The sequence below is a fragment of the Musa acuminata genome, chromosome BXJ2-6 (assembly GCF_036884655.1).
Source record: "Musa acuminata AAA Group cultivar baxijiao chromosome BXJ2-6, Cavendish_Baxijiao_AAA, whole genome shotgun sequence".
Taxonomy (NCBI): Eukaryota; Viridiplantae; Streptophyta; class Magnoliopsida; order Zingiberales; family Musaceae; genus Musa; species Musa acuminata.
Window position 1 is genome coordinate 1850901 of NC_088343.1, and position 24555 is coordinate 1875455.

The 24555-nt window shown below is 37.9% G+C and overlaps 3 protein-coding genes across 8 annotated transcripts; 1 reads left to right on the plus strand and 2 right to left on the minus strand.

Moving 5' to 3' along the window:
- Nucleotides 1–635: 635 nt before the first annotated feature.
- LOC135614191 (uncharacterized) lies at nucleotides 636–6565 on the minus strand. 3 transcript variants are annotated; one of them, XR_010487450.1, is made up of 4 exons: nucleotides 6322–6565; nucleotides 5977–6211; nucleotides 4651–4713; nucleotides 1001–1216 (listed from the first exon to the last, which is right to left on the minus strand). XR_010487450.1 is itself a non-coding variant. In XM_065111273.1 (3 exons), exons 1-2 carry the CDS (start codon nucleotides 6521–6523, stop codon nucleotides 6006–6008), a joined length of 408 nt encoding a protein of 135 aa, XP_064967345.1. In that variant the 5' UTR covers nucleotides 6524–6565; the 3' UTR covers nucleotides 636–970; nucleotides 5977–6005. The 3 variants fall into 3 exon arrangements, 2 of the variants coding, with proteins under 2 accessions (XP_064967345.1, XP_064967344.1); XM_065111273.1 differs by lacking the exons at nucleotides 1001–1216; nucleotides 4651–4713 and adding an exon at nucleotides 636–970; XM_065111272.1 differs by lacking the exon at nucleotides 4651–4713.
- Nucleotides 6566–7786: 1221 nt separating this feature from the next.
- Nucleotides 7787–12923, plus strand: LOC135614192 (protein NUCLEAR FUSION DEFECTIVE 4-like). 2 transcript variants are annotated; one of them, XM_065111275.1, is made up of 4 exons: nucleotides 7787–8405; nucleotides 10269–11197; nucleotides 11266–11795; nucleotides 12426–12923. In XM_065111275.1, the coding sequence occupies exons 1-3, from the start codon at nucleotides 7941–7943 to the stop codon at nucleotides 11756–11758; spliced, it is 1887 nt and encodes a 628-aa protein (XP_064967347.1). In that variant the 5' UTR covers nucleotides 7787–7940; the 3' UTR covers nucleotides 11759–11795; nucleotides 12426–12923. The 2 variants fall into 2 exon arrangements, with proteins under 2 accessions (XP_064967347.1, XP_064967346.1); XM_065111274.1 differs by lacking the exon at nucleotides 12426–12923 and having other exon boundaries at nucleotides 11266–11937.
- A 761-nt stretch (nucleotides 12924–13684) lies between these two features.
- On the minus strand, nucleotides 13685–24473 carry LOC135614193 (SH3 domain-containing protein 1-like). 3 transcript variants are annotated; one of them, XM_065111278.1, is made up of 11 exons: nucleotides 23990–24473; nucleotides 23743–23871; nucleotides 22347–22463; nucleotides 22148–22217; nucleotides 21920–22068; nucleotides 20554–20655; nucleotides 20279–20479; nucleotides 17246–17308; nucleotides 16627–17097; nucleotides 16101–16175; nucleotides 13685–14012 (listed from the first exon to the last, which is right to left on the minus strand). In XM_065111278.1, exons 3-11 carry the CDS (start codon nucleotides 22374–22376, stop codon nucleotides 13896–13898), a joined length of 1278 nt encoding a protein of 425 aa, XP_064967350.1. In that variant the 5' UTR covers nucleotides 22377–22463; nucleotides 23743–23871; nucleotides 23990–24473; the 3' UTR covers nucleotides 13685–13895. The 3 variants fall into 3 exon arrangements, with proteins under 3 accessions (XP_064967350.1, XP_064967348.1, XP_064967351.1); XM_065111276.1 differs by lacking the exon at nucleotides 23743–23871; XM_065111279.1 differs by lacking the exons at nucleotides 23743–23871; nucleotides 23990–24473 and adding an exon at nucleotides 23148–23714.
- Between the last annotated feature and the right edge of the window lie 82 nt (nucleotides 24474–24555).

A 24555-nucleotide genomic window follows, 5' to 3' on the forward strand; every position in this document is an offset into this window, starting at 1 on the left:
AAAGTTGCTTCCATTGATTATAATATTCTCTCACCCATAAAGAACAGCTGAGATGTTGGATTAGGTGTCAAACTCTTAAAATCCTTAATTAATCACTCATCAAGATCCTTAATATTTTGAGTGTCGAAATTGTAGGTTTTGTGGGACTCAATCTTCAAACTGCTATTAGGTAGATTATACTAGTAAACCATGTGATTTGATACATCAATGCAGCAAAAGTTATTGACATTAACAAGATGTGCCCACGTAATTGCCTTGTTGAGGAATAGTGTTCCAGAACTGTGACTAGTGTCACTAATCTATGACTCTACGGCGTAAGTACTATTGACTCCAGAATGGAAAACAAATATTAATTATCATCATATATCTATTGATAATATCCTCTATAACATGAAAGTTATGATGAGTACTTATCAGTGTCGACATTACAAAAAGGTTCTTAGTGTCGACATTACAAAAAAGCAGGCTCTATCATTGCTCAAAATTGTCAATCGCATGTACCCAAAACAATCTATTAGTCGCTACCATCATCGTGCACTATTGACTTCACATGGTGTGTCACCACCGAACAAAGACTGTCACGTTGTTGCCTTCAATGAATCAGATGGGTTTTGATGATATAAATCAGACAGGTCTGGGAATAAGTTCAAATGTTAAATCAACTTTTGATCACGGATCTACGAATAACAAAAACCAACGAGAGTTTTGTCCATGCATCTGAAGAACTCCAGCACATAAGCAACTGGCATCATGTGCTTGAGTTCATACATTGATAACATTTAGGCATCATCCATATCTTATTCTATTTCAGGTTCTGATTGAGACTTACTTACATTGTTGGGGAAAAGAAATTTCAGATCTTCTGTGAGAATTAACTTCAAGGCTTGCTTTCCACCGCAGAGCATTAGGTGCAGAAGCAACGAAATGTCTGACCAATCTTCAAGAACATCCATTACTTTGACGTGGTTGACTGCAAAATCCACCAACATGACATGCACAATGACTAACAAACCCATATAAATCTTAATATTCACACGTCGACACAATTCTTATGTACATCAACTCAACAGGTATATATATAATGCAACATTTATGCTTGATACAATATCATTTATGACACAAGAACTGATAAAAGGCTTTGAGACTTGAGGAGAGAGTTGAAAGAAAAACAAAACATTGGGATCCTATTTATGACCGTCAGCACCAACTGCAACACCTGTCCACAAATAAAACAAAACTCAAGAAATTGCAACTGCTCAAGAGAAGGAAATAACCCATCCAGTAAAACCCAAACACCAATCAGGACAAACCAGGAATGTTTAGTAGTTCCAAAGATCTCTTATACAGACTACATCAAGCAGCATACAGGCAGTGACTAACTTAATTCAGATTACTCCATCACATAGCTCAACTATCACCATATTTTGTTGATGGGTAAAGGTTAACCAGCTTAAAGTCAAGAAGGCACTACAAAATGAAGCATCATGCCCAACTTAAGCACGAGAAAGAAAAACCAACCATACGCTAAATAATTGAACTCTAAGCCCCAAAAGGTAACCGAGATGAGTCCTTAGTCAAGTTCAATATCCTTGAACCTAAGAGAAAAGGATGGGATCTTAGACCATTGATACTGTCTTCGTTGGATATCTCTTTGACTTTCATGCTTACCAGTTTCACGTGGTTAAATCTGACATTAACAAAATTGCTAATGACACTTCGATTAAATCCCAAAAAAACAGAGTTTATTAAACTTTCCTTTTTCTAAATCTAGAAGCCCAGAAATATCTTATTCTTCCAATCATCCTTCTTGTGAGAATATTGACCTTAAGCTTGTACTCAGGAAAAAGAGAGATGAGCACTAAAAACCTTTATTGAAGATAATCCTATTGATCAAGAATATACTGAAATCTTATGAAGCAATAGGCACTAAAAACCACTGTTTTGCGTAACGAACCTCACGTACATTATGATTTACCTTGAATAAGAGTTATATCTCGTTATCCATCCATCATGTTATAGGCTGGTATGTTGCCAAAATGGACATAAGAAGATTTATTTACCATGAAATATTTTATGCATTTGTATGCACGACGTGCGGTATGAGAGTCCACATAAATATGATGTGAAAGTTCTTGGATATACTATGATCACCTATTGCATATAGTATGACCTACTCTGCATATATGTATTACAATTTATTTTGAATAAAAGTTTTACCTTTTTATTATGCATCTATCATGTTATGGGGTTATACATTGCTAAAGAGGTCATAAGAAGATGAGTTCACAATGGAATGTTTTAGGCATTTGATTTTAAAAGATTGCATATATGGCACAATGCATGCTCATCTTAATATGTTGAATTGAAAGTTTATACTTACTGAATTATCACTCATTGTAGACCCTATTTTGCAGAAAAGGATAATGTGAATCAATTCATATGAAGGAGCTAAGCAGATATAGGCTCATGCCAAAGTAGATATAGATGACCACCTGTGAACATATTTTTATGTACATGAGTTTGAATAGAAAATACATGTATGATTTGAGAGTATGTGTTAATAACCTATATACAGGTGTCAAATATCATTATGTTTAGCAAGTTGAAATGCTTCAAATTGGCCCACTTTCCCCACTATGTTATTATTGATAGCATAAATAAAAGGGTGTGATAACATCCTATTCTAGTTATGCATGTATGGTATGTGTGGAACTAGAAGTAGGGTCGGACTAGTACGTATCGATCGATATTGGTGTTTTCGAATAGGAAGAAGAAAGAGAAGAGGAAGAGATGGTAAAAGAAAAGGAGAAAGGAAGAGAAGGGAAGGGGAAGAGAAAGGAAGAAGAGGAGGCGATGAAGGAAGAGAAGAAAGTGGGAGGAATAGAAAGGAAAAAGAGAGGTGGTGAAGGAAGAGGAGAATGGAGGAAGAGGAAGAAAGAGAGGAAGCGATAAAGGAAGAGAAGGAAGTAGGAGGAAGTAGGAGGAAGAGAATGGTAGAAGAGGAGACAACGGAGGAAGAGGAAGGAGAGGAGGCAATGCAGGAAAAAGAGGAGGGAGGAGGCAAGACGAAGAAGTGAAGAAGAGAAAAGGATGACAATTGATCGACAGTGGGCGTCATGACGATGGGCAACTACAGGAGGCGAAACGGGAAGGGCTCACGAATGCCAACCATAAAGTATATTTTTTATTTTTTTTTTAAGGTTTGAATCAGAACGCTTAAGACGAGGGTGATCCATGTACTGGTTCACACCTGGACCGGTACACACTACTTGTTTTGTACCAATGCACGAGAAACATCAAATCCAAATTAAAAAAGTAGCGCCTATTTAAATTTCATATGCACTCACATGGCTCCTACATGTCACTTTCCCATTTGAGGATCTTCACATAACTCACTCATCACCACTTTTGGCAAAATGCGATAAAAGATCCTCACAAACCTAGTGAAGATGTTTCCAAGGACATATGACAACTTCGCTCACTAGCTATAAGTGGTCGCATTTAGCTAGCCAAGACAGACCTATATAAGGATGATCTCTTAAAATGTGACTATAGAAGTGGTGAGCTAACTAAATTACCATACGTTTAAACAAAACTACGATCCACAAGCCATCGAAAAAGATAATATGTAACCCATAAGACGATCTCTTAGAACGTTTATTGTCATAATAATAAGCCACTAGGTTAGCCATGAGACAGGTGCATTTACATATATATAGATTTTTACTCCAAGCTATTTTTTCATGATTTATGCTCTTATGTAAAGGTTTAAGTACTTATCTTTGAGAGACATGAGTAGTATTATTCCGGAGATACAATGCCATATGTATCCAATAGATTCTCTCCTATGTTAAACTATTCATATATGTTTGTCGCTATAGGATATGGTCAATTCCTAAAGCTCCCATAAAAAATAAAGAAGAAAGTACACAGCCATTAACATGCAACAATGCAATCCAGAATTCGATAAATTTTGTGATAGTTAAAGTATAAGTCAAAGAAGTGTAGGTCATAATTTAGTTAACTCAATTTTCATGGAAGATATTTATGCTAAAATTTAACTTCATAAGGCACCTCATGGATATTTCAGGTAAGAGAGGAAGGAGAACTCAAAAGATTCTCTTTCTCAATCTCTACTCTAAAGTCTATGTGATGCATGCAGTCTATTGTAGTCCTTGAATATCACATTAAAAGATACTAGTTTCTTTTTTTACCTTGGAGAGTTCCCTCTCATCTGAGTGCATTGAAGAAATCATGCATGGACTTCCATCTTAGTACCTTATAGAGTCAAGGAACATGTTCAACAAATCAACTCAACACAAGTTAGATCATGCATGAACCTTGGAGTATGGACTTCCATCTTAGTACCTTATATTTATACTTCTTTAACTATTTAAATGTTCTAAACATAACTGAAATTTCTTGTTTTTAACAATTTACATGTTTCTTGTACTTGAAACGTAATTTTCTTACTTCATTCCATATTTTCTATTTTCTTGCACTAGTGTTGTACTTCCCCTATTCGTTGTTTTGCAATAGCGTTGTGGCTTATCCATCAGACCTCTAACAATCATAATGATTGCAGTGCAAGTTCCTTCGCATATCCTTGGGAGATACATCTGGAAACATTGGCACAATTTGGTAGCATACCAAGCATATGGATTTCTTGGAGAGCAACTCCTTGTATCTTTAAGGCAAGGGTTCAAACAGCACCTACACAAGGGGCAAAGATATTATTTATTTGTTTGGGTACAATTTCTTCTTTGAACTTATAACTTCGCTATCTAACAGAATTTCTGTCTAGTGTTATTACTCCAATAAGCAATTGGTCCAATACTTGAGATTTAACAACTTAAGTTCAAAATCAATCCCAATTAAACTCTCATCAACAAAATACAACCTAATGCTAGAAACAATAAACATCAATAATTTCCTCAAAATTTAAGAATAACTTGCAAGGAAAATCACATGCTAATAGATGTAGTCAAGCAATCAAGTCGTACTTTTGTCCTAGAAAAGGTGTTTTGCAAATAAAAGTAATCTAATCAATCATCATATAATTTTTCAATGAAAACAGGAAGGATAAAAAAATAGGGGCTCTTGTGTTTTTTAATTATGGTAGCTCAAAAGGCATAATGACTAATTAAACCATTGGTGAAGCTACTAAAGTTCATCAACTTTATATGACACCATCAATCATCATGATTACGAGGAAAATATCTGCAAGAATACCCTTAACTGACATGTTCAACATGACTAAGGATTAACGTCGATGTTCCAACAACTCAAGGTAATTTTCAACATAGCTCTGCTGAAACACCAACTACCACGGCCAACAGGGAGGAGCAAGCAGAAACTCAAACGATGGAAAACCACATTTCATTTCTCGTTAAGAAGATGCACTTTTAAGAAGAATGTTATCCTGCTTATGTACTTCTCAATCGTAACAAATGAAATACCCAGAGGAGCTGCTTTTGGCCTAGTATTTGCAGTCCAAATGCTTCCAACTTATAATAAATGTTAAGAAGCAAACTACATCACCTTGTCTGCTAGCTTAAAAATAAAGTGTCAACAAAAAGATTACGCTTTGTGGCACTTAAAAAGCATATCAAGTGATTGCAATTTCTTGCATACTATTGAGTTGCTCTTACTACAGAATGCATAGTAAACAATTGTAGTAATGAGGTCGAGGATGCTATAGGTGAATTTAATTCCACATAAGACAGTGTCATGACCTTTTAACAGTAATGATTGGCTTTCTAAATAACATTAATACTTGCCTGGTTTGCATTATCAGGCAACTAAAGGGTTTCTATGGCAATGAGTAAATAAACTTGCAACAAGCATTAATAAACCTCTACTTCGTTTACTTGTGTAGCAAGTTGTCAGTCATCATGGAACTATTAACAAACAAGAAGCTTGAAAGGGACGAAATTGTTGTCTGTTTTTCGAGAAACCATGGAAATCAAATCTCACCGGAAATAATTCCCCATCCTCCTACTTCCTTAGACACGCCCCTCCCAGAGGCACTCCAGATCGGGGGACTTGGGCCCGGACGCACGAGTAAGGAGGTTGCGGAGGTCGGCTGGGGGGTGGAGGCCCATGGAAGAGGCTCGCTCCCAGCGTTGGAGACGCGTCAGACCAATGCAGGGGCCGTACCTCATGTCCATGTCGAACTGCCTCAGCCTCTCCTCGTCCTCGCCATAGTCATCTGAAGTCGGACCCAAGAGATAGCACATGGTATGAGATGCAAGGAAGGAGCGCGGAAACCGGAAAGGGAATCAAATACAAAAGGGGAAAGGGGAAAGGGGAACACACAACCTGTGAGATCAAACGCGCCATGCGCAAAGAGAGCCGGTGTCTGAGGATCGGTGGCCCCCAAAGTGGCGCCACCGCCTGATTTGCTAGGTTTCTTCTTCTTCGAGGCAGAGGCGGAGGCGGAGGCGGAGACGGATTTGCTGATGCCGCCCTTCTGATGTTTCTTCTTTTGCCGGTAGAAACCCTTGATGTCGCCCGATGCCATCTCTCTCTCTCTCTCTCTCTCTCTCTCCCGACTATCTCATTGGAAAATAAAAATCGTAACTGTTTTAAAATTATATATAGAAAATGTAAATAAAAATTATTTACCGTAAACAAACCTTCATTGAGCTCTTTTACCTGATGGCATCTCTTAATTGATTTATTAGCTGGGTGTAATGGACATAATTTATTTTATCGAATAAAAAAGAGAACATTTAACTCAAGATTCAACGAGTAATTATTTTTTAATAAATATTTGATAGATAATATAAACCACAAACATATATTTTGTAAGCACTGAATGATTATATAATAAATAATTTAAAATAATTTATTATGACAAAAAATATTCATAAGTGCACGATATTACCGTGGAACAAGATAACAAAACAGTCCTAGATATTACCCTAAAGGCTCATCTAATCGTGTGCCACTTTGGTAATAACTCTAGATATTACCCTAAAGGCTCATCTAATCTGTATCACTTTGTAGAGTTAGAAAACCTCCAAAATGATATTAGGATGATTTGTTTTTGAATAATCTTACGTATGTGCAATGATTATACACAATATGTGGTTATAAGATTGAACAGTCATAAAAATAAACTAAAATAAGACTATCATCGATCGTCGATTTTAAATTTTTTAAGATTTTTTTTAATAAAATTTATCAATCAATTCTTCTTTTATTTAGTTATTACCTTCCAATATGTTCGTATCATTTTCGTTTTCGATTGATATTTTGTTACAAAACGAGATATATAATTTATTCTCGATAAAATTAATTATTATTAGTGAAGAATTAATAATTATTATTTTTACTAAGTTTTTTTAAAGATTCTTTAAACATATACTGAATAAAAAATTAATCTAACGAGGACGTATCTAATTATTCTCTAATAAAAATAAATTTTTATGATGCATAATTATTCTTCAAAGTATAAGATGATCTGAGAGGGAAATCTCCTGAGTTTAAATCCTTACCAATATCATTCATACCTGATACGGTGTTATGATACCTTACTCGCCGACACGTCATCGATCGACACCTCAACCGTCATTGGATGACGTGGTAGCCAATGGGGTTGCAAGAGAGAGGTCGACTCAATTCCACACAAAATGGGACTCAATCGATCGTTGCCTCGGGTTTGACACTGGGAATGATAAGACATCTAAATATCTGAACCCTAAAATTGGATTCCACTTACTTCTTGTATCATCGGATCATGCACAATACGTTGGCTCTATAAAGTATTGTTAATAATAGCCGATGGATGAAACGTTGGTTCTTCCTCGAGTTCTTCAGTATTTTTAGGTTGGAAGGGTAAGTGGAAGGGCGAAGGGAAGCCGGTTTGTTAGACTGCAACACCATGACATCAGACCGGAAGAAGCTCCTCCGTTTAAATCAACGAGCTCCGGGGAATGATGGCTACATTGATCTCTTGGTTGGTTAGTTTTCTTGGCTTCCCTTCCTTCGACGGCCCAAATTCCCCGTCGATTCCCGACCGATCGGAGACCGCCACCGCTCGTGAAGGACGAAAACGGATTCCGGCGGCAGCGATGGAGGATGGGGCGATGATGGGGCGGCAGACGCGGAAGTGGATGGTATTGATGGCGACGGTGTGGATCCAGGCGTTCACGGGAACCAACTTCGACTTTTCGGCTTATTCGTCGGATTTGAAGGCGGCCATGGGGATATCGCAGGTGCAGCTTAACTACCTGGCCACCGCCTCCGACCTCGGCAAGGCTCTCGGCTGGTCCTCGGGCCTCGCCCTCCTCTACCTCCCGCTCCCTTTCGTCCTCCTCCTCGCTGCCGCCGTCGGCTTCGGCGCGTACGGCGCCCAGTGGCTCCTCATCACCAATCGCATCTCCCTCCCCTACTTCCCGGTGAGTTCATTTCCCTTTCTTTTTTTCGATTAATTTTTGGTGAATAATTTATACTTCCTTTATACTTTTTTTTTTTGGTTTTCGATTCAAAACTTCGAACTAAATTGCTTTTAATTAAACATTGGCGGGGGTGGCTCGTGAGATCGGCGAGGTAGCGTACGGTGAACTCCTTTCATCGCATCCCTTTTATCCCTGCTGATGGTTCTCCTGAGAACCCAAAGCAGACTCCGATCGTATCGGAGTTGGGCGCCTTGCCCACCGTTCCGTTTTGCTTGGTCGATCCATCGCCAAGCCAGTAGCTCGTCCACCGTCGGATGAGACAGGTGTCTGTGTCTCGACGACGGGGTGCGTTGTGCAGTCACCGGTTGGAGACATGGGTTAAGGACTCGACACATGGCAATGTTGGAGGGTGGTCCCTCTTTTGCTCTCCAATAGGCTCGGGTTCTCGTCCAGCGACCAGAAACTAAGAATAGCAGATGGTTTGACTTCCAATCTACTAGTCAGACTCTTATTTTTCTGTCATTTTAAATATTTTTGCTGATCAAATTATTATTGCTATTATTATTATTATTATTATTATTATTGATTTCTCGAACAAATTTGGACCGTGTCTTCGAGCTAATTCATATTTCGAGTCCCAATTTGGCTCCCAGCGTTTGGATGAATAAGCCTCTAAGTCAATATTGTTAGTGATCCCAACGAAAGAGTCAAAAATGTTAACTTCAGTTTGAGATTTGTTTTATCTCAATCAAATGACGATCTTTGATGCCAAATGAAGATTATGATAATTCTGTTTCACGTTAACATACATCATATTTAGGTTGTGCTGTCATATCCTATTCACGAATGATAGATTATGGGTCGTCCTCAGTATATATAATATAATATAATATAAAATTTAAATTTATTTTAAAATTAATTAATGTTATCATACATTAGGTCTGACATTAATTCAACCAAGAGATTTAAGTTTATTAGATTGTAGGTGATATTCAATATATGTAACATAATTCTCTTAGTCCTTAGTGATATTATATTATCCTCCTAATTTATTTTTTCATTAATATTTTTTATAATTAATTTTTTTTATCAGTCATTACATGATTTTACGCTTTAGAGACATTTAGATTGGCCGAGACGATGAACCCCAGCCTCGGATTGAAATTTGTCCGCAGAGGACACCGTGAGGCATATAATCAATGCTGCATGTGAACAGATGGCACGATTCCTATGAGAACAGATTTAGTCTAAAAAAGTGATCAGATCGTGCTTTTATATAATAGTATATTTGAGCCGAAGATGCATTGAAGGAGCACTTTCGATGCATAAGGGTTGGCTCTTTTATTAGAATAGTGAACTCTTGTTAGTGCTTGCACATGAATCACAGGCTGGATTTGCAGCTGCTCTTGTACGCATCAGTCAGTTCGGGGTGCTTCACGTTTTTCTCGTTCATGAAGAATCATGATGATAGCATATTATTATGATCAATAATGTCCTGAAGCTGGTAACAGCCAACCCAGTCTGCAATATAAACTATACAAGTCAGTTGGGGCGTGTTTCACGTGCAACGACCAAAACAAGGCTGATGCCCTTCTTTTTCTTCTTTCCTACGACTAAACGTGGACAGGTCACCGGTAGACTGCTGTCGGGGTGAAAAACATTAATAAGACTGGTGGGTACGACATGTACACGCGGAAGATGATGAAGGGGTTTCAGAACAGATTCAGTAAAAAAAAAAATTATCAATATCGTTTCAGATTGCATGAAAAATTAATCGATTTGACTTTTCATTATCTACAGTATTCGATGATTTTTCTCTTTGACTGAAACTGAGTTTAACTCTTCATTGTTGAGTGGTATCAGGTATTCCTCTTGTGCCTGCTTGCAGGATGCAGCATCTGCTGGTTCAACACGGTCTGCTTCGTGTTGTGCGTTCGCAATTTCCCTGTCAACCGCTCTCTGGCTCTCTCCCTCACCACCAGCTTCAATGGCGTCAGCGCTTCCCTCTACACCCTCGTTGTCAATGCCGTCGGTGGCTCTTGCTCTGTCTACCTCTTGCTCAACGCCACTCTTCCCCTTCTCGTCTCCACCATCGCCCTCCTCCCTATCGTCCGCCAACCTCCCACCCATCTGCTCCTTTTGGCTCCTGCGGACTCCGCTCGTCATGACTCATACATCTTCCTTCTCCTCAACATCCTTGCCTTCATCACCGGCTTCTATCTCCTCTTCCTCAACTCCATCTCCTCCGTGTCGTCTACTGCCCGCCTGCTCCTTGTCGGTGCCGTTCTGCTCCTGCTACTCCCGCTCTGCGTCCCCGGCGTGATTTGTGCTCGTGATTGGGCTCGCCGAACCATATTCTCTAGCTCTCTTTTCAGTTTCATCGGTGTCGAAGACCTCGAACTCCAAAAGCAACTCGTTCAAAGAAGCGAGGACGACATAGACGTCAGCGTCAACAATGGTGACGCCTTCAACGTCAACGATGGTAACGACGACTGCTCGCATGGAGAAGACGGGCGACGGTCTTGTTGGTGGTGGTGGTGTTGGTGCTGTGACCGGCTGGCGGCGCTCGGTGATGAGCACACCGCTACGAGGCTTGTATCCCGCATCGATTTCTGGTTGTACTACGTGTCCTACTTCTGCGCCGCCACGGTAGGGTTGGTCTACAGCAATAACCTGGGTCAGATCGCGCAGTCGATGGGAAGGCAATCGCAGACCACGATGCTCGTCACGGTCTACTCATCTTGTTCATTCTTCGGTCGCCTGGTCTCCGCCGCCCCCGACTTCCTTCGCGGGTACGTACGTGCTTCAGCCTTCGTTCTCGCGGCATATAATTCTGATTAATCTTGGAGCTCAATGGCAGGAAGATCAACTTCGCAAGGACGGGGTGGCTGGCGGTAGCTGTGGTGCCGATGCCGCTTGCGTTCTTTCTGCTGGCAGAGGTGGGCGACACGCATGCTTTGCTGGCCGGCACAGCTCTCATCGCGCTCAGCTCCGGTTTCATCTTCGCCGCTGCCGTGTGCATTACTTCGGAGCTCTTCGGGCCCAACAGTCTGGGCGTCAACCACAACATCCTCATCACCAACATCCCCTTGGGATCTCTCCTCTACGGCCTGCTTGCCGCCTTGATATATGATGCCAATGGCAAGTCTATGGTCCCACTGGTACTCGGTGACGGAATGGTGCTTTGCATGGGGCGGAAATGCTACGCCAAGACGTTCTTGTGGTGGGCGTGCATTACAATGGTCGGTCTCGCGTCGAGCTTGGCGCTGTACTTGAGGACGAGGGCGATCTACGTGCAGCCGACGCGAAGGCCGGCAGCGGAGGAAGGAGCTCAGAGCGAGGCTCAGGATTAGCTCACAGAATGTTGATTACAGTCTGGGGATCAATCAGGTCGAAGTTTTGATGCTAGAAAAGTTTCCTTGGCAAAATACGACGGTAGTTTTGTACTTAGGAATACGAGATAGAAATTAAAATCTTATATATATATATAATATATATATATAAAAGAGTGATCAATGACTCATCTGACCAACATAGGACCGTAAATTTGTTCCAAAGATAACTGATTCATTGAGCTAACACGATGAATTCATATAAAAAAATAAAGGTTCAACCTCATAAGATTATTTATCCATAGACAGACATACAATCATTGACTCAAAATATTTAAATATATTAATAATTCAAATTCCTTTCGCTTCTGATATAGATTTCCTGAGTACTATAATCTTACCTATCTTAGATTCTCGTTAGCATTCATTTTGCATTTTGATGAATAACCTTTTCTCCTTATAATGCATAATACTATATTCACTCGGATGTTTTATCACGCTCTAAACCTACAACACCTGATAAGTAATACTATATTTAAGTTGATTTGGATCGAATCGACAATTCATATATATATATATATCAACGAAATCTTGACGCTTATCTAATTGGATTCCGATTATGAAAAATATAGGAATTGAAACCGTCAAAACTAGGTTGAGGACTAATTGCTTGTACTCTGGCCTGCAGATGACTTGAACCCTTTGGCTCTTTGGTTGTCCAGATTTCTTGATCTCTGAACGGAAGGCAGAGAAGTTTTGGTCTGAACTTAATTCCTAGCTTACATCAGAGAGTAACAGCCGCTCTTACCTGCTGCTGGTTTAGCTGATGATGATTCTGATCTCAGTCGTTGACAGTAGATGTATCTATCCTGGCTGATGCTTGTTTTACCCACCGGACCACCTTCTCGGCCTCCTTGCTCGCCCTCTCCTCCTCCTCCAGTGCCCGCTTCAGGCGTCGCCGCTGTTCTTCCACGGAAAAGGTACTGAAATCGGTAAGAATTCCCTGGTTGCTCCCCCACCTTGCTTCATCGAGACTTGCTGCACCGTCGACCTCGTTGCTCTTTCCCTTCCTGGTGGATTCTCGAGCGCCGTAACATCCGAAGCAACACGTCCGCCGCGGTGGTGGAGGCGATTCCCCGGAGCGGTTCTGAGCCATGACCACAGAGGAGGAGATGGTGGTAAGGAATGATCTCACTGATTTCTCTGCAAAATCAGACACATAAATCGGAGGATTCTTCCAATTAATACAGATGATATTCCTCTTACCAACGATTTCCTCAATCTGATCGAGGTGTTGTGTTGGTTTGAATGTATATATGTCTATTTAGATACATGGAAGAGCCGAGAGATTCGGGACGAGTAGTGACTTGGAGGTGGCTGCGCGTTCGCTTTCAGGTGACATCAAGCTGGAGAAGTATGTGACCATTTTAGTGGACGACTCGGGAGCTGAGACTTTAATTTTGGCTTTCCGGTCCCACCACAGCCTTTTGGAGAATCGCTAGGAAGCTGGTGGGGTTGAAGTTGATCATTTCATATTTCATTGACACTACGCCAAACCCTACCTAAATGTACGAGGCTTCCATCGATCTGTACGAGATTTCCATGGATGTAGGATTTAGGAAGAATCAAAATATAGTCTTATTTCTAAATATAAATATATTATATATATATAATGTTAGCTTGCAGATACATTTCATGAGCAGATTCAAAATGACAAGGCTAAAAGGAGGTTAAACCCCTTTTAATTAGAAGACTAAGAAAAAGTTAATCATAATATGACCAAGATATGCTCCTACATGAAACCTCTTTTGTTGTTCACTGGCATTCCTCAGACACTGAACACTACATCACCACCATCACAAAAATAATTGGTCTGAAGAAAAGATGATCCTGCAACGAAAAAGCTCAAGCAATTTGCTACATCCATCTCCAACAAAAAAATAAAAAGGCACGAAAAGTTATTACATGTATACATCATGCTGTTGTTTTAAGCACAAACATGTATGCAAACTACACTCGCAAGACATCCTGTTTTTTCACAGAACAATTCCAACCTTTTAGAGAAACTAATAGCAGGCTCAAAAGAACAAGGATATTTTGTAACCGGACAACATGCATCTTTACAAGAATATTGATTTGCATACAGCGATCATGTCGGCTAGTGGGTCTTTATCACCTTGCTTGCTGGAGCTTTGTCTCGTCGCTCCACATAAGCGGATGGAAACCACCCAGCTTTTTCCTTGCATTCACCTTCAGACCATCCATTAGGTGCTACCTGCGAAGCCTTGCAACAATCAAAACTTCTGTTGAAATGATTAAACCTATACATAGATTTTCAGGTCTGTTGATCGAGTTTTCTAAATGCAACCAATTCCCTAAGTTGAAAAGAAACTGTATTTATTAATACAAGATTTGCAGTGCATGTTTTACAATGAAAAAAGAACAAAAAAAAAAAACTAATTGCATACAACTCCTAGACAAGCATAGAAGCCTTGAGAAGGTATCATCAAGTTTTTATCTTCTATGTAATCCTTTACTTACATTTATGTTTGAGGCATACAACTTCCGCAGACTATGTGGGCGTGCCTATAAAATTTAACAAAGGTTTCTGCTAGAGGATCACAAGGGAAAATATTAGAATAACCATTTTCTGATATATTGTGGTTGGATGAAGTTATTATCTTTTATAATATCCAGCCACTTCATATTATCTTTTATAATCTGACCAGAAAAGGTCCATGTGAATAAAATCAGGAATACTATTTCTTCTATATCAAGTTATTTAATCTTATTATCCATCAACTACTCTGGTCAGACCAACTTTAATTCTCTATTGCAAATTCTCTTTGGTAGTCATTCTTTAAAAACTAGACTCGTAGATCTTTCTTTTGATACCTGGATTGAAAGATTTAGAGTCCAAATGTTTGCTCAGTTATCTATTGAATCCGACCCTATGGATTCTGCAAAACAATGATTTTGTTTTCTGACCTTCGGTTACTAAATCAACTGTAACTTTTTGTTAGAAACTTCGATTCATACGAGACTTGTTTTATCTGAAAAATAGATTGAAATATCTTTCCACAATAGCTTTCTTGAGTACATTGAAGCACAATTGACAGTTTGAATCATTTGTTCAATGTGCCTCTCGAATTCTGCTAGAAATCGAGCTTTGATCGATTTCGCCTATTCTTATTTCATCTATTTGGAAATTGATTTAGCTAAAATCCTTACCTCACTTCAGCTTTACATTACTGCTTTAAATTTCTGTATACTCTTGTCCTACATGTATTTGAATACCTGAATCTGTTATGTAAACTTCATGTTTGTATCGCAATGTTTCGTGTAGGCACATGCATTCCGTTGTTCCGCATGTGTTTCCGATATGTCCCAATTTATTGTTCACAATACCCTTTTGTACTCTGGTGTTTGTGGGATTATTTGAACCTTTGCCAGAAATGGTAAAGGGTATCTGCTTAGAGCCCGCGATGCTCTAGATTATGTTTGGTGGTCATTCAGAAATGGATGAACCATATTATGTTTGGAATCCCACTTCACCTTCTATCTGTTTGATATAAAATTCAAAGCCGACCTAGCACTTGGGCAGGATGAGACTTCAATGTGGAAACAACTCTTTAATGGATGAAAAAAATGAAAAATCTAGCAGACAGAATATCAGCAAATACCTACAGCACTTCCAAGAGTGATAAGAAAGCTAACGATGAGAAGTTTATGAATAATGTGAAGTAATTAAGGGTAGCAACTTGGCTGCAGCTTCTATTGTCCTCGTAAAAAAGAAGTATTTTCCTGAGCTTGCTATATTATTTTGTTTTCCCACTCATTTGAAACAGAGGGAAAAAGCGTGCTGGCCTGCAGATGCAAGTGCTTTAACAGGTAGGTTTTCCTAACAAGGAATCAATCTCAGGTTTCATGATACATGATTGCAAAGTGATGGTATTATGAGATATGCTATCGTCCCATGGAGTTTGCAGATGCATGTTTTATGAGGGCAACTACATTAACTCTGCAAATGTGCACAACATACTTGGCCCTTCCTTTTCAGTTGTGGAGCACACAGGAACCAGAAAGGTTTTCAAACTGAGTCTTCTTTCAAGGGGAAAAAAAAGGTCCAAGCTACAACCTACAGTAAAAAATATTCGGAAGATGTATTTCACCCCCAAAGTTTTTTCAGATTGCACGAGAATGTATCTAAATACCCAATAAAATTCACATAGATTTATGCAGTTCAGCATGATCAAAACATATGATAATAGTAGAGCGATGCAAATAATAGAGTATTGACATACGGAAAGGCCAAATCAAAGTGCATGAGACAGATAAATTTGTCCATCTCTTGAAGATGTACCTGGCGAACTACAACATAATCACCAACTGATAGACTTAGCTCTCCATCAGCTTGCGCATCAAATGAGTGGACAACCTACGTAAATTACAGAGAATAAGACGAATGCCAAAATGAAATTCATCAATCAAACTAATATCATTATCCAGAATTTATCCTCACAAACAAGTAACACAGATTCATTAGAAATAAATCCACCATATATAGAATTATGCCATGTCAACTATAAATTTAAAGCATCACAGCATTATTAACAACTTCTTGAAAAAACTGCCAAGTACCAACACAAGATAACTGGATACTTATATTCAGTACAAATGGTCCTTGCCGCATTTCTCTATATGGTCATGCTGCAAAAAGTTGCATTCAACAGAAATTATATTTTGAAGATAAAAAATGCTATAAAGAAAAAGTGCAAGGACATTGCCAAAGGAAAATGAATTATCCTCTACATCATGCAAGGTTTTGCAAGCTATGGACAAATCTATTTAAAAAAAAGGAAAATTCAAATTTTAAGTGGAATTCTTACTTGTGCAACAAAATACATTGGATTCTGACCATTTACTTGGAAATCGCCAGATCGACTTGCTTTGGAATCATTGTCATCTTTTTGAGATTGCATCTCAGTTGTTGCAGTCTGTGTCACAGACTCATGATGATATCGACTTGTCTTGACATATTCATTTCCTGTTTGAGATTGCATGGTCTCAGTTGTTGCAGTCTGTGTCACTGACACATGATGAGATTGACTTCTCTTGGAATCTTCATTTCCTGTTTGACGTTGAACAGTCTCTGTTGTTGCAGCCTGTGTCACAGACTCTTGATGAGATGGACTCATATTGGAATCTTCATTTCCTGTTTGAGATTGCATAATCTCAGTTGTTGCAGCCTGTGTCACAGACACATGATGCAATTGACTTGTCTTGGAATCGTCATTTTGTATGGTCTCAATTGTTGCAGCCTGTCTCACGGACCCATGATTATCCTTCATTTGGACCATCTGCAATAACATGTAAACAGTCATACATGCTGATTAGCATAAAACAACTTTTATGATTATTACAATGTATAAATTGTATTGGGAATCTAGAAATAGAATATGAAATCACGAGATGCTGTCACAAAGTTCCTCTACTCTAGCTGGGTACCTCATCATGGAGTTTATCTAGAATGTTGGCAACACTCTGATAGTAAGCCCTCTCAGCATCAACCTGAACATCATCAGCAATAAGAATGTCAATTTCAGGTAGAATATAAATATAAATATAAATATAAATATAAATATAAATATAAATATAAATATAAATGTATATATATATATATGTATATCAATATATGTATATGTATATGTATATATGTATATGTATATGTATATATATCATATATGTACCTGTATCACATGCATAAACTTTCATTTTGATAAAATCATATGCATACACGTATATCTACCGGCCATCATGTGTAAACATAAATATAAATACACATGCTGATGAGAACAAGAACTAGAGGTCAGCTGCAGAGAAGAAGCCATATAATTGGCTCTAGACACTCCATTCTACACACATCCAATATGCATATGTGCACTGGCTATACGTACATCACATGCACAGATGTATGTACATGTGATTATCATACTAGAGGTAAAACTTGGTGATGATCCTCTAATTACACTTGGTATACAAATAATTTGGTAATGTCGCAAAATATTTACTTCTTTGTAAGGACACAAGGATGAATATGATAGTTGCATTATGTGCTTTAAGTAGAAATTTCTTTGAAAACATATATAAGGATGTAAATCTAAAGGTAAAACTAGACACTCCATTCTACACACGTCCAATATGCGTATGTGCACTGGCTATACCTACATCACATGCACAGATGTATGTACATGTGACTGTCATGCTAGAGGTAAAACTTGGTGATGATCCTCTAATTACACTTGGTACACCAATAATATGGTAATGTTGCAAAATCTTTACCTCTTTTTTAGGACACAAGGATGAATATGATAGTTGCATTATGTGCTTTAAGTAGAAATTTCTTTGAAAACATATATAAGGATGTAAATCTAAAGCTTTGAATACTATGTTAACTCAAAAGTTCTCTTTACTAGGGTGTTTCTATATTATGAGGGTGCGCTATATTTATACATGAGGTTATCAATCATTAAGTTACTTGTAATGATAAAAGTTCCTACCAGCATGCACACTGATGGGAACTGATGAGAACAAAGTACCATTAATGACCTACTGATAAACTTGGTATATCAATAACTTGGTGATGTTCAAAATATTTACCTCTATGTTCAGGCACATGCAGATTTATGACATCTGCATTTTGTGCTTTAAGTGGAATCTTTTTTGCTTAAAATATATGAAAGACATAATTAAAGTTTTGAATTCTATGTTAACTCAAGCTATCTACACTATGGTGTTTATAAGATATGTGGGTCAGATACGTTCAGATAGAAGGTTAACTGCTATGCAGTTAACACTGGTTCAAGATACCAGCAGAAATAAACAAGGCTATACATGATTAAAGCACGATGGCCCATGTTTACTGGGAAGTTCTGCTTCCTGGGTGATGAGAAACCATTTTCAATCAAATTGCGATAAAGACTAAATATGCAAAAACAAGCCATATAGGAACCAAACAGTAACAGGTATTTGGTACTAGGGTTATGTATATGTAGTTATCTGTTATTGTCATAGGCCATCAATGATCTACAAATAGCATTCCCAGGCTAACATAGCTACAAAATGATTCATATGAAAGTTCCGATTCAGAAAATGAAGCCCTCATCAAAACTGTCTTTAAGAGAACCTAACAACTCTAGGCATAAAAGGATACAGGAAAGTTTCCTATATGGTTCTGTTTCAGATATAATTGCAGCATTCATGTTCTAGTTCTTTAAATACATGGATCAAGATATTGCATCATTTTATATGTTAATCAATGATGATGCTAGTAAAGGATCCCTTAATCTGAGAAAGCTTCACAAGCTTAGATCCAAGGACTGCTTTTATGTTGGCAATGCTGATCCTGGCATTGAGTGTTGTATGCCCCATATTAGGGTAGCACATAGGAGATTAGGGAAAGGAAGCAGGAGGAATATCTAATGTGAAAGTTCCTTGACTAACTCCATATTTTATGGTTGAACCACCTGACTTGACTGATTTTGGTCAAACTGAGTCTAGAAATAGATTACTAAGGAGTTTCAACGCATATCAATCAGCCTGTTTTAGCTTTATTTGAGTCTTTCTGAAAGATATAATCTGACAACCAATATAAAAAGTTTGTGTTGGACAATTCTGAAAGCAACATATATAAATGTTTGTGTTGCTAGTATGAGAATGTTGAAGCGGATATGTAGAGTTATTAGGAAAGATAGGAAAAAAAATCTTTTCATTCGTGGACAATTAGGTATAGTTATAAGGATAAAATAAGAGATTAACATTTAAGTTAGAAGGAACATGTACTCAAGAGACCTACAGATTCGAAGGATGTGGTAGTCAGAAAAAATGAAATAATTACTATTAGTGGTTTGAGGAGAGGTAGAAGAAGACCTAAAAAGATTTTAATAAAGAATGTAAATAAAGAACTAAATACTATTAACTTAACTATACATATGACATTTTACAAATCTCAATGGGACTTTATGGCTTTGTTGTATCATCTGACATCCAATTTGATTGATCTTGTGCAAACTGTAACCCCACATCTGATGACCAATGATCAATAGAGATCACACCCGGTTTGTGGCTTCCCACATGGAAGAACAGTAAGTTTTCCAACAATGGCCCCATAATACACTATAGGTTCATAAAATATGTGTGCAACAATTAACTTCATAGAGAGGTTATCTGCTATACAAAAAGCCCAGTATACGTATCTGTTTAGAACCTATGCAATAGGTAAAAATTTTCATTTGAATTCAAAATATAAATTCTTCCACAAGTTTAAATAGATATTCCATCAAAGTGTTCAGTTTTGCCTTCTCTCTCTCTCAGGTGGCCTTCCACAAGTATCAAGAATTTGGACAGGTCCAGTATCTTAAATCTCATATGCAAACATACCATATGGAAATTAAATATATGGAGGAAAATAAAAAATGACGAATAGGAAAAAGCATAAGAGCACAAGTTGAAAAATTATGACCACAAAGGAATGGGCAGTACCATTGCAAGCAGGTGATTAAAAGTATTCTGTTGTTGTTGATCCTCAACAGCCATCATAGCAGCAGTTGCTTCTCTGCCCAATGCTGATAGAGTAGTCCGCAGTTCTTGTAACTTTGATTCTGCATGTTGAAGTTTGGGTGAAACATCTGTGGTTTCAACAACTTCCTTGGACTTCAATTGACGTCTAAGAACTTCTGCTGTCTAATCAGCATATACTCATTCATTAGTTACATTTTTTTCACCTCCATGGACAAATACATAATCATACTATTTACCTGTGCTTCCACATCTTGTCTAATCCGGTCATAACGGTAAGTCAAGAAACGGGCATCTTCTAGAGGGGCTCCTATTATCATTGCTCGTATTGGTTCATAGACCTGTGGAGAAAGAAAAGGAGTCCTTAAGAACCAAATATACAAGTTGATACACAATGATCTAAGGTGATACTTATCCTTCAATCACCCACCCTTTCCCTAAGTTCCATAACATGACTCATTAGTTTAATTCCTTAATAATTGGAGGTAACTTCGAATATATCTCCCTTATTTTTACAAATTAATGCTGAAATTATTCCTTCATTCGTCAGTTATTTTTTTATCCTCAAAATTTTGTTAAATAAATTAGTCATATCCTTATCTCCTAAATTCTTCCAAACCTCAAAAGACACCATCAAGTTTTTTACACACTTATCCAATTTCATTCTCTTTTAACTTCATGTATCTCATTTGTTTTAATTTTATGAAAATATCTTTGATTTTCGAACTTCAAACCATTGTCTATCTCTAAAGCTACTTCAGCACTAGGATGTTAATTTAATAATTTATAACAAATCTCTCCATCTTTCCTTAATTTTCATATTATTGACAAGCACCAGTTGATCTTCGTATAATGTAACCTTGATCTCTACTCTTCCTTTCCCTAACTTTAGCAAAGTAAAAAGTATTCTTTTCCTATACTTAGTATCTACCTTATCATAAAGACTATCATAGGCCTTGTAGTTAACCAATTTGACTAACTTTTGCTGCTTTTTAGCTAGTGTGCTTATTTTAAAATTCCTCTTATTTTTAAAATTTTGTTAGTATTTAAAACATGCCCTTTTGTGGTGATTAACTTATGAAATTCCTTACACAACCACTAACTCACCCCTTGAATCTACACCTCTAACTTGAGAATATCTAAGAATCTTTTTTGTCACACTCATAATCTTTGTTGATCTGATACAACGCAAGAGTACTCATCTATCTTGCACCACATCTGGGCACAAAGGTGATAGATTGTTGTGAGCAACCTCCTAGCCCCACTCTTAGAACTTCGGGTTTAGTTGTTAAGATACATTTGAGTGATGACACAGCCTTATAATGAAAATGAATGGGACACATTCACATGAGATTTAACATAGTTTCATGCTGACTATCAATAGCCTGACCTAACCCTCCATTTCTTTTCATTCTAAGCTTGGGACTGATATTGGTGATGTTGATATTGAGACAGTTCTTGAAAGAAAAAAAAATATATAATGAGACTCCCTTGGTTTTAAGCTACTGTATGATTAAGTCAAAAAGTGAAAACTTGTAGTCAAATCAAAGAACTTCTTACTTCAAGTTCCATAATCATTTAACAAGTAGAGTCAAATGACTAAACCTGATCTCCAAGTATTGTGAGAAGATTAGCCCTTTCTTTCTCCATCATACTGTGAGAAGTACCAAAGTTTAGAGCACCAGACGCTAAAGGAAAGCCAAAATCTTGATACTTGGTTCCATATTTGCAACAATCTTCAGCTAGCTTGTTTACTGTAAATATTAAATATCAAGTTTAGACAATATAAAATTTTCAGTGGCACCTTAATCTGAATATGTAACAATATATTACCTATTTCCATCTGCTTAGAACTAATAGCAATGAATGCCTCGACACCACGTACAATGTCCCGTTGAAGATGCTATATAAAAGGGATATTTTTAAAAATAAAAAAACAATTATGAAAATTTCAGCTCAAATAGCATTTCATCTCCTATATCTGGAAAGAAAATAAGAAAACTGGAAGTCCTAGCCAAATTTCTTTCTTTACCTTCGCTGCTTTTGTAGAAGCATATAGCATCTGAAGTTTTTGCTGACATTGAAGTTCAGCTTCATCAACAAGAGAAGAATCATGACTAAAACGAACACTAATTTGCTTAAAGACTGCCTGCATAACATGATAAAACTTCTGTTAGTGTCTCAAAACAAATAATAATAATAATAATAATATTTAGAAAAGACAATAGTTTAAATTATTAAGAAGTTACAGAACAAGTTTTGCTTTGTGACAAAATCCGTAATATATTAATCTTGTGATTTGTGTTGAATCAAGCTCAACGAGAAATTAGCATTTATTAGAAACTAAATATTACAATTAAGCTGGAGAGATTTACTAACAGAGCAGCAAAAGGAATGTGATCGTGATTTAACTTGTCACCAGACTATATGAGAGATATTATATTCCATAATTTCATGAGGCACGTATTCATAAAATTTTATCTAAAACTTTTTAGTAGATCTTCCAGTATCACAATTGTTAGTTCCCGAAGCAAAGGATAGTTTTCACATGCCATTTCATAAGTCACATCCCTTTAGAGGAGAGAACGGCAAACCCAAATTCATGTTTCATACTTGGGAGTTTATCGAGATCAATTCATTCCATGGAACAAGAGAATTGTATGGTTTGCTACTTACATTGCAATATCAATACTTTTAAACGACAACAATACTGAAGAACAGTCAAAGCAAGAGGTTCAATCTTCTGAACTGTCTAATTTGAATAGTTATGTAAAAATATAGTTAGGTTGTTGAGAATTGCGTTTATATTTTCTTCTATGCCTGGCCAGCTCACCTGCTACTGCAGACTCTTAGATCCTTAAATCAAGAAGGTTCCCCACCTTCTTCTCTTCAAGCATCTCAAAACCCCGTTCTTCCCACCTCTGACTGCCATTCTCGTTTATCTCCTAAAGCTTTTGTCATTAAATGTGTCTGTATATATTGATAAGCAATGGGACTAGAAACTCATAATCTGAAACCTGACGAGATATCAAAAAATTAAAAAGTATCTGCAACAATGTCATGCCATTTGATGAGATGCGACACCTCAATCTATTAACATACAGTATCAAATTTTAGCCATGTCTAACAGCATCCCTGCATGCATCATCGAATTAGAATACTACATATATAATCAATTTTCCATGACTTGGGACAGCCACATTTTCAGAGTTTGGAGATCTTATTTTGCCGAAATTGAGCAGCATTATAGATTGACCTCAAATAAGCAGGCAATGATGAGCTTTTGACTGCTAAACAATTCTGATAAAGCTAAAAAATTCACAAAAGGGCCTCTTTCATGTCGTATCAGACTCCAAGATCATCAACCTAAGGTCTCAAAAATTTGCGGATAAGGTGCAAAACCTAAAAGATCAAATCCAGAAGCTTACTTCCCATTATATAAATAGTCGATATGCCACTGCCTAAACCCACAAATCTCACAGTAGACAGCAAAATCGCCAACATGAAAAGCCTGAATGCTCTCAAAATCCTCAGGTATTCGTCATTTTAGACCCAATCTGGAAGTGAGTAATCAAAATTAGACATCTCGTACTCGACCCAATCTCCAAACCAGCAAGAAGGACAAGAATAGCCAAGAAAGAGAAAGATGGAAGAAAAGAGAACGGCAAGACGCACCTGTTGTTGCTTGGCCACTTGCTCCCTCAACTTACTAGCCTGCTTCCGAATCGCTTCCATGGTGCGTCTCCTTCCTTTCTCCACCTCCCCTGCTGCAGAAGGGTTTCAGATCATGATCCCATCCCCATCGCGATCCCGATGCAGTCAAAGCCAATAAGAAATCGATCTGGTAGAGGATATTTTCTTTTTGTAGGTCCAGAATCAGATGGTATTTGGGAACGCCGAGTAGTTGCGACGAGCCACCACAGTCAGCAGCAGAGCTGCAGAGGACGGAAAGATTTGGTGTTATAAATATGCATCATCTTTATTACACTACTCTCGCATCACACTCGGTGAGTGTCCTGCTACAGCAAGGGAAAAGGAGAGAGAGAGAGAGAGAGGGACGGAGACGATGAGAAAGAGGAGCTGTTGGCGAGTTATCCATTCTGCTCGAATTATAAAGGACAAAACTTGCAGAAGCCACAGCAACTGCTACACTCGACCGAGGGAGCAGGGGAGACGACCGAGCGGCCTCCCATCACCTGTTTCCGCCCACAACATACAACACAATGATATCGCATATTCAC

Bases quoted from the DNA above. Each gene is read 5' to 3' on its own strand.
- LOC135614191 (XM_065111273.1), bottom strand. From the start codon at position 6,523: ATGGCATCGGGCGACATCAAGGGTTTCTACCGGCAAAAGAAGAAACAT. The intron at 6,212-6,321 runs GTTGTGTGTTCC...GTCCGACTTCAG, and splicing joins TGGCGCGTTTGATCTCACAG to ATGACTATGGCGAGGACGAG.
- LOC135614192 (XM_065111275.1), top strand. From the start codon at position 7,941: ATGATGGCTACATTGATCTCTTGGTTGGTTAGTTTTCTTGGCTTCCCT. The intron at 8,406-10,268 runs GTGAGTTCATTT...GAGTGGTATCAG, and splicing joins TCTCCCTCCCCTACTTCCCG to GTATTCCTCTTGTGCCTGCT. The intron at 11,198-11,265 runs GTACGTACGTGC...GCTCAATGGCAG, and splicing joins GCCCCCGACTTCCTTCGCGG to GAAGATCAACTTCGCAAGGA.
- LOC135614193 (XM_065111276.1), bottom strand. From the start codon at position 24,049: ATGGAAGCGATTCGGAAGCAGGCTAGTAAGTTGAGGGAGCAAGTGGCC. The intron at 22,069-22,147 runs GTAATATATTGT...TAATATTTACAG, and splicing joins TTCTAAGCAGATGGAAATAG to TAAACAAGCTAGCTGAAGAT. The intron at 16,176-16,626 runs GTAAGAATTCCA...TAATTTACGTAG, and splicing joins CAATGTATTTTGTTGCACAA to GTTGTCCACTCATTTGATGC.